The sequence below is a fragment of the Montipora foliosa genome, unplaced genomic scaffold, assembly GCF_036669935.1.
Source record: "Montipora foliosa isolate CH-2021 unplaced genomic scaffold, ASM3666993v2 scaffold_458, whole genome shotgun sequence".
Lineage (NCBI taxonomy): Eukaryota > Metazoa > Cnidaria > Anthozoa > Scleractinia > Acroporidae > Montipora > Montipora foliosa.
In genome coordinates, this window is record NW_027179765.1 from 169562 (window position 1) to 178583 (window position 9022).

At 39.0% G+C, this 9022-nt stretch overlaps 2 protein-coding genes across 2 annotated transcripts; both read right to left on the bottom strand.

The window, feature by feature from the left end:
* Positions 1-1971: 1971 nt before the first annotated feature.
* Positions 1972-6143, bottom strand: LOC137989407 (uncharacterized). The gene is made up of 2 exons (XM_068835234.1): positions 4875-6143; positions 1972-1989 (listed from the first exon to the last, which is right to left on the bottom strand). Exons 1-2 carry the CDS (start codon positions 6141-6143, stop codon positions 1972-1974), a joined length of 1287 nt encoding a protein of 428 aa, XP_068691335.1.
* A 717-nt stretch (positions 6144-6860) lies between these two features.
* Positions 6861-7973, bottom strand: LOC137989408 (uncharacterized). The gene has a single exon (XM_068835236.1). It carries the CDS (start codon positions 7971-7973, stop codon positions 6861-6863), a length of 1113 nt encoding a protein of 370 aa, XP_068691337.1.
* Positions 7974-9022: the final 1049 nt, after the last annotated feature.

Here is a 9022-nt window from a genome sequence, read left to right on the forward strand (position 1 = left end):
GAAGGAAAGCAAAGCGAACTGAAAGTAGTTGTCTCAAAAGGTAGGTTTGTACGGCAAATTAAAGTAAAAGGGTTTTTAATTTCAAACTCAAATAAAAAATAAATGGTTTGTGTCAATAAGATTCTATTATGCTTTTACTTTCTATTTGATTAGGAGTCGATGCAACGTTTTTTACCAATCATCAAGAGTGCATGCAGGCATATTCATGCTTGCATGCCCTCATTTTAATGAACAAAACAAAAGACCAAACCTCCTGCGTATTATTACATGATCTGTATTGGGAAAACAAAATGTACAAGTGGAAAAGGTCTATTACTCTCTGTCATTTGTTCTCACCGGGAGCAACTGTTTCGGACAATTACCAACATTGAACTTTAAAATCGTTTCCACCACACTCAGTGCAATCCAATCAAAAAGTACAGTTGTATTTCGCTTAGGTTTGCATGTTAGTCTTGCCCCGCGTGTTACCTACGCATCAGAGGGCAAGCAACTACATGAGTAACCTTTGGCGTCAAGCCAAATATTTATCATGACCGACACTCCCCATTTACTTCACCGTGGACTAAGTGAAACCTTCAGGCTTGGCTACATCACAATGTACAATCAAAAACCAATTCCAAACTCGTTCTCTTGGCTTTTCTCCGCTGAGAGTAGGGCTGGCGCTCGTCCCACTCTCGGCGAAAAGACCTGGGAACGAGGGTGAAAACAATTCCGCAAAATTCACTAATATTGGTGTCTTTCCATTTTCCCCGAAAATAAGACAAACCGTCCTAAAATCCATTCTCTAAACATTTTCACACATAACGCATTTACTTATTTACTTAACTTTATGGTTGCATCTTTTAAGGTTAACCAATTTATGTTTCTAGTGACAAACGCCGATGCTTTGTTTTCGACAATTAAGAAAATTCCTTTTTCTTTATCAGATAACCTTATCCGCCTTGTCACATCTAAAGACAGCAGTGATACTGGAGGGGGCACTGTTCAAATCTACCATAATAATGAGTGGGGAACAATTTGTGACAAAGACGAATGGTCTGAACAGGCTGCCAAGTTGGTTTGCGCAGAGCTAGGTTTCAAAACTGCACTTTACCCGATCAAGAATGCCTACTTTGGAGAAGGAAGTGGACCGGTAGATATTACTTTTGTAGTTACTCCCTGCGCCCTAGCCTGTTCCATCTTCCAGATAGTCGGGAAAACGAAAACAACTGCGTACGAAAAACGAGTGGGGGCTCGTTTTCTTGACTATCTGGGAGCCTGAAATAGGCTACCTGCGCCCACATTGTCAAAGATTCCCAGCAAAAATAGACCATAATCGTATTCTCAGTATTGGACTGGAACTAGCTTGCAATCGATACGAATATGGTCTATTATTAACCAATGAAAGGTCTTCAGAATAAAAACTAGTGAAGCGTGAAAATACACTTTAAATTTATTATGAGAAATGGAAATGCGGAAAACAAAGAATGTTTGGCTAGAATGAGGTCTTTTTGAGTTTTTTTCTTTCTAGGAGCATCTCGTAAATGAGGCACTCGAACTTTAGTCTCCATTGAAATGAACTAGACGCTCCGCGAACGTAAACTGGGTTACCTGTGATACATGTTACACAAAAACAGAGGGCAGTCACTGAGTTGGGTAGAATTGAAGGCACTGAAACTGGATTTTTCCGGGAGTGATGCCGAAAATACAAAATCGAAGAAAGGAAAAAAAAGGCCTTGGAATTCAATAGGTTCTCCTGGTAACTCATACAACAGGGTTGTTGCAAGGGGAGGGACCCGGGGGTCCCGTGCCAATCCGCCCCACTTTTTCCCCCAAAAAAGTAGAAATGCACAAGTGTAAAATGTTGAAAATAGAATTTCGTCTTCCAGAGGTTTGGAAACAATAACGAGATGTCAATAATTCCGGAAAAAGTCACTCCTTATAAAGTTACATAATTACAGTACCCATTTCCCCAGGTCATATTTTATTCTTTCATTCGGTGATGCAAGACTACAAAAAAAAAAAAAAAACAGCTACAAAATGAATGCAACCGAAAATGTGACAAAATTATAAATCCGTCAAATGTCTAGGTGGCTCACTCTCTTCTTTACTGGATTCCTTCTCTCCCGCCTCGACATCGCTGATCTGCTGGACTTTTTGTTCAGTCACTGGAAATGTTGGAAATGTTCGCAAACTTCTGTTGAGTAAGATTTGCATCCTTGGTCAGCGAGTGCTGAGGCAGTGTAGGAAGTACCAATGAGGCGACTCTGTACCGTTGAGCAAGACAGTTGCTCCCGTCAAATTTTTATTGGGAATATCAGGGATAGGGTAGTTCCAATAATTATAAGGAATCCATGGAAATGAATATTCATGTTTTTGTGATCACGCATAATTACTTTAGCAAGGCTCTTGGATCATTGAAATGTACGTACTGTGCTTTTGTTAAAGGCCTAAAATGTTGGAAAATGCACTATCTAGTGTTTTGTTTTCAAATATTTTCATGGGGCGCGGAGGATCACCCTCATGTTCCCAGTCCTCTTACAAAGGAAGGGCTTGCACCCCCCGTCCAATGCGCCCTCCATAACCGTATAATTTCAAAATATAAGATAGTTTAAATCTTTGTGCCCCACCAGTTTTTCCGGGCTTGCTACGGCTCTTCTACTACGGCCTTGCTAATGCTTAACGACAGCAAGACCGATATCTTAGTTGTTGGATCGCACCAACAGTTACGCAACATTGAGCGGTTGGCACATCTTAGGTGACTTTAGCGTCTTCTGCTGTAAGTAATCTTGGTACATGGTTTGATTCGGAACTCATCATGAACACGCACGTTAACAAACTATGCAGTGCTGCATACTTCCATCTTTATAACCTAAGGCGCATACGGAAGTACTTGTCGCAAGAGACATGCGAGCAACTAGTGCACGCTTTTGTCACTAGTCGGATCGACTATTTTGTCATACAGTCGGCCTGCTAAGCAGCTAGATAAAATTCAGCGCGTACAAAACACGGCGGCGGGTATAATTTTTCCCCCGTATTATATTATTATATTATTTCTTTATAATTATATTTATTCATATTGTAATGCGCATTTGATCAAACTGTCTGTTAACCTGTGCAATAGAAGTAATAATTTATTATTATTATTATTATTATTATGATTATTATTATTATTATTATTATTGCTTTGATGATCCATACGATGTTTTTGAAATTCATATTTAATCAAGACATGTTTCGGATGAAACATCATCCATCGTCAGTTGTACAATGAGAAATAAACTAAAGTTGAGCAATAAATAGTGTAACAAAGTGAGATATAACATGAATAATTAAGGATAAAGGCGAGAACAGAATAAAAACACACAACCACGAAACAAAACAGAAAAAACCAAACTGTTTAAGCTAAGAAAAGAAACTAATTAGTATGAAAGGGATAAATTAAGATGTTTGACTTGGGAATTTAAAGATGGTTGCTCCCAAAGGATATGTATGGCTTCTTTGATTTTCAATTGGAAAGGTGTGGAAGCATACTCGAGGATTTTAAAACAGTCTTCTGAACACCGGGAGCGACAATTTTCAGAACCTCTGGCGAAGTGTCTATTGGTTTCACCAATATAACAGACATTACAGCCTGGACATGAAAACTTGTAAATGACTCACGATCGTAAACCCGCAGGGATAGGATCCTTCGCCCCAAACCAACTCCTGATTTTAAACGGAGTGAACACCAATATAATTTCCAGGTCGCTGCAAATTGTGTTGACTAATTTCTTAATTCTGCGTTGTGTTATGATGGAAAAGGGACCAATCTACGGTAATTTAAAATACAAACAATTGTCCTTCCGAACAACACTCTGAGAGGAATCGGAGGTAAAGTAATTGTTGAGAAATTTTCTAACAACATTCTCCAAAACGCTAGAAGGAAACAAATTCTTCCTTAATGTTTTGGTAAGGTTCCTTATGTCCAAGTGAAAACCAGTCCAAGTATTATTAATTTTAAATACTCGGTCAACCAGAGTGCGTACTAGTCCTAATTTGTAACTAAAAGGTACAAAGCTGTAATAATTAGTGAGAAGACCGGTGTAGGTCTTCTTGTGGAAAACCGAGGTAATAATGCCCTGATTACTATAGTTATCTAAAAGCACATCTAAGAAGGGGAGCTTGTGAAAGCTCGAAAATCAAAGAAGCCATGCATATTCTTTGGGAGCAGCCATCTTTAAATTCCCAAGTCAAACATCTTAATTTATCCCTTTCATACTAATTAGTTTCTTTTCTTAGCTTAAACAGTTTGGTTTTTTCTGTTTTGTTTCGTGGTTGTGTGTTTTTATTCTGTTCTTGCCTTCATCCTTAATTATTCATGTTATACCTCACTTTGTTACACTATTTATTGCTCAACTTTAGTTTATTTCTCATTGTACAACTGACGATGGATGATGTTTCATCCGAAACATGTCTTGATTAAATATGAATTTCAAAAACATCGTATGGATCATCAAAGCGATATCTTACTTCGTGCTGCTACAAAGTTTTGGTATTATTATTATTATTATCATCATCATCATCATTATCATCATCATCATCATCATCATCATCATCATCATCATCATCATCATCATCATTATTATTATTATTATTATTATTATTATTATTATTATTTTTATTGTTATTATCCTGTTTTCGCACATTGGATTTCCAATGGAACTTCCGTACTCTAGGAAGCTTGGTGACAACAAGTCTCCTCAAACTTCTAGGACCCTCCTAAGAATCCTTGCCGTGTTCAGAATAACACTTTTCTGAAGCTCGTCAATCTTGGTCTCTATACCAATATTCTCTAGTTTCTTCTTTAAATCCTTTGGAACTGTTCCAAATGTTCCGATTACAATAGCAATTACCATTGTTTTCATTTTCCATAACTTCTTCAATTCTCTTGGTAGATCTTGGTATTTCACTACACTCTCGACTTCTTTCTCCTCAATACGGCTATCATATGGTATTGCAAAATCTATTATTTTGCAACATTTATTTCTCTTTTCAACAACAATCATGTCCGGTCCTCTTGCCTCTATCACGTGATCAGTCTGTATCGTAAAATCCCATAATATTTTACATCTGTCATTCTCTAGTACTGGCTCAGGTACATGTTCATACCACTTTTCATTGACAATGAAACCTTCCTCTTTACAAACTTCCCAATGGATCTTCTTACCCACCCAGTCGTGTCTCCTTTTATATTCCTTTTGTGCTAATTTAGGGCATTCACTCACAATATGATTTATGCTTTCATCCACCTTTCTACACATTCGACATTTACTGTCCTCTTGAGTTTGATATATTCTAGTTTTCATCAGATTCGTTGCAAGCGCCTCTTGTTGTGCTGCCGTAATAAGACTCTCAGTCTCACTTTTTACACTTCCTTTCTTTAACCAAAACCAGGGTTCATTCCCTAATATTACTTCCGTCTGTCGTACAAATTGTCCGCGCATAACCTTTTCCCTCCACTGTTCCTTTCTTTTATTTTTCTTACGTATCTTATACTCCACCTCTGTTTCATTATTATGACCACCGCTGATCTTTCTAGCAGCCTTTATCAGTCTTTCATCACTATCATTGATATATCTCTCCAACCCCAAGGTGGCAGATTCTACACAGTCTTCAACACTAATCAGACCTCGTCCACCTTCTTCTCTAGGTATGTAGATACGATCGACATTACTCTTTGGATGGAGACCATTATGCATGGTAAGTAATTTACTGGTCTTTTTATCTAGATCTTGTAACTCTGACTTTCTCCAGTCCAGGAATGCAGCAGAATATCTCAGGAGAGGAATAGCCCACGTGTTAATAGCTTTGACAAGGCTACCCCCATTAAGTTTCGTTTCTAAAATCTTCCGTACCCTCCTTTTATATTCTTTGTTTACTGTTTCTTTCATCTCCTCATGCTTAATCCTGTCAGCTTCTAATATGCCCAAATACTTGTAACTATCACCGTCTTTCAGTCCTTGTATGGTTTTGTAGTCAGGTAATTTTATACCTTCTGATTTAACAACTTTTCCTCTCTTCAGTACTAATACAGCACACTCTTCTATTCCAAATTCCATCCCTATATCTTCACTGAACACCCGCACCGTTTGGATTAGGGAGTCCACCCCTTTTTCATTCATGGCGTACAGCTTTAAATCGTCCATAAAAAGGAGATGGTTGATTCTCTCTCCATCAGAGAGAATTTGTATGTTGGCTCGGCTTTTCTTAAGATGTGAGTCAACGGTATTAGTGCTATCACGAATAATAATGGTGACAGGGAATCCCCTTGGAAAATTCCTCTATTGATTGAAACTTCCCCAAGCGATCCACACACTAACTCAACTCTCCAATTCTTCATGCTCTCCTCTAATAGTTTCCTGATTTCTTCATTTATTCTAAGCATCTTAAGACATTCTAAAATCCATGAATGCGGGATCAAATCAAATGCCTTTTTGTAATCGATCCAGGCTGTTGCGAGATTTTTCTTTCTAGTTTTTACTTCCTTTAAAATCATTATGTCTAAAAAACTGTAAATCATGAGTTCCTCTCGCTTTCCTTCTACAACCTTTCTGCTCTTCAGGTAGCATCACTTCTGAGTCTAAGTATTCATAAAGCTCATCAGCAATTATGCCTGCCAATAGTTTCCATGTTAATGGCAAGCACGTTATAGGTTTATGATTGTTGGCGGCTGTTCCTTTATCTTTATCTTTCTGGATCAATACAGTTCTTCCCTTGTTCATCCACGATGGAACTTCCCCTCTCGCAAGGCATTTGGTAAGATGCACTCTTAAGTTCTCATGTACACTTCGGAAATTTTTTAGCCAGTACCCCTGGACGCCGTCTGGTCCTGGTGCTTTTCAATTAGGCATTTTCCCCACTATCTTTCGCAATTTTCCCACTGTAATCGTAATTCTTTGTTGCCCTTGATTGTCACCTAGTGTATTTTGAACGTCCTTAAGCCACTCTGCTCTTCTATTATGCTCTTTACTCTCGCTCCATATACTTTTCCAATAGCTTTTCGCTTCACAGGCATCAGGTATTTCATTTTTCTGGTTATGCACCTCTTTATTCAGCAGCTGGTAAAACCTTCGTTCATTGTTGTTAAACATACGGTTTTGCTGGTATTGACTTAATCGGTTCTGATATCTAGTGATTTTTTCAATCTTTGCCTTAATCCGTTGCTTTATTTCTTCCCTTACTACCTTTAACCCTTTCATTTTCATGTTATACTTCCTCTGCAATCTTTCGCTATGCTTCTTCTTTATTGGTTTCTTCTCTAGAGATGTATTTATTCTTCCAAGATCCTGGTTCATTTCTTTAACTTGTTTTTCCAACCGCCGTTTCCACCATGGCTCTTTTTGCTTTGATTTTAGTTTGTTCGTTCCAACCATCTCTGTAACCAATGCAGCACCAGCATAAATAATATCATTTGTTGTTGTAATGTTTCCGACTTCAATCTTCCCCAGAAGTATATCTACTTTCTTGACTGCAGACTTCAGCTTACCCTTGTTAATGCCCCGTAAACATGGCAACCTACTCCTTCCAAGTTTCAGTATTTCATCCATCCATACTACCCATTCTTGTTCTTCTTCTGAGAGCTTGTAATCAGGATGAGCTTGCAGTTTCTCATAAGGCAAACCGTCCCGACCTTGATTAGGTCGTTCATTTTCTAGTTGTTCTCCCACATTTTCAGTAACAGACATCTCCTCATTTTCTGTCTCTGGTCCAACTTCGCCATGTTGCACATCATCGACATTTCTCTGTATCTCTTCTAGCTCCAGATCACTTAACCACTTCTTTTTCCGTATTTGATTTGCCTGGTCAACAATCCTTTGCTCGGTAACTACGAACAGGTCCTTAGCAATCCACAAATCATGCATTTTCTTTCTATATCCCCTAACACCTGGTTCGCTCCTATAGTAACATTCCATCACCACTCTGTTCTCTTCCTCCGACCACTTTCTTCTCATTGATCTTACTGCAGTAGCATAATGACGACCGGGCCCACGCTACATCGCCGTGGAGCACCTGCCGGGCGAGGGACTTTCGTCATCAAGGACTCCAGCCTCATTCACGCCGTTATCTTGTAAACTTTGATTTGCACTCATCATTTGAGGATAGTGGCTTTCAGGTGACACAACCACCGGACTACTTTTAGTCTGGCCTCTAACCATTGTCCTGTCTGGCTTGGGTGGCCCTAACAGGAGCTTTAGCTCCCGCCAGCTTAGCTCTCCGGATCATCGAGGCACACAAGCCCCCCACCACGCCAAGGTATTAGCCCGGGGGGCTATTATTATTTTTATTATTATTATTATTATTATTATTATTATTATTATTATTATTTTTATTATTATTATTATTATTATTGTTATTATTATTATTATTATTATTATTATTATTATTATTATTATTATTATTATTATGAGCCAAGTGTTTGTTGAAGAAGGAACGGATGGAATATTGAGTAAGGAAGGACAAAAGTTTGGATACTTTGTGAATGGGTCAAAGAGCTGGCTTATTGTGAAGTCTGGGGAACTTGCAAAGGAAGCAAAGAGGGTGTTTGGAGAGGAAGTCAACATAACGACTGAAGGTCAGCGCCATCTGGAAGCAGTTATTGCGTCGCAAGAATACAAAGATCAGTATTGTGAGGAGAAGGTTTGGGCATGGAAAGAGGAAATCGAACGTCTCTCTGAAATAGCGAAGAGCCAGCCTCATGCGGCGTACATTGCTTTCACAAAAGGATCCAAGTCGAAGTTCACCTACTTCATGCGCACGATAGGATCGTTCGAAGATTATGTCGACCCAGTCCAGGAGGTGATTGACGATTTACTACTTCCAACTTTGTTAGGTCCATCAGAGCCTCTCCCTAACAAGGTGCGCACACTTGCTACCTTAGCAACGGGTCAAGGGGGTCTAGGCATTCCTGATCTGAGATCCGAGGCACCCCAGCAGTTTGCTGCCTCGAGACTATTAACCACCGCGCACGGAGATTCTATTACATCACAGAGTTCCATCATGG

Bases quoted from the DNA above. Each gene is read 5' to 3' on its own strand.
- LOC137989407 (XM_068835234.1), bottom strand. From the start codon at position 6,143: ATGAATGAAAAAGGGGTGGACTCCCTAATCCAAACGGTGCGGGTGTTC.
- LOC137989408 (XM_068835236.1), bottom strand. From the start codon at position 7,973: ATGAGAAGAAAGTGGTCGGAGGAAGAGAACAGAGTGGTGATGGAATGT.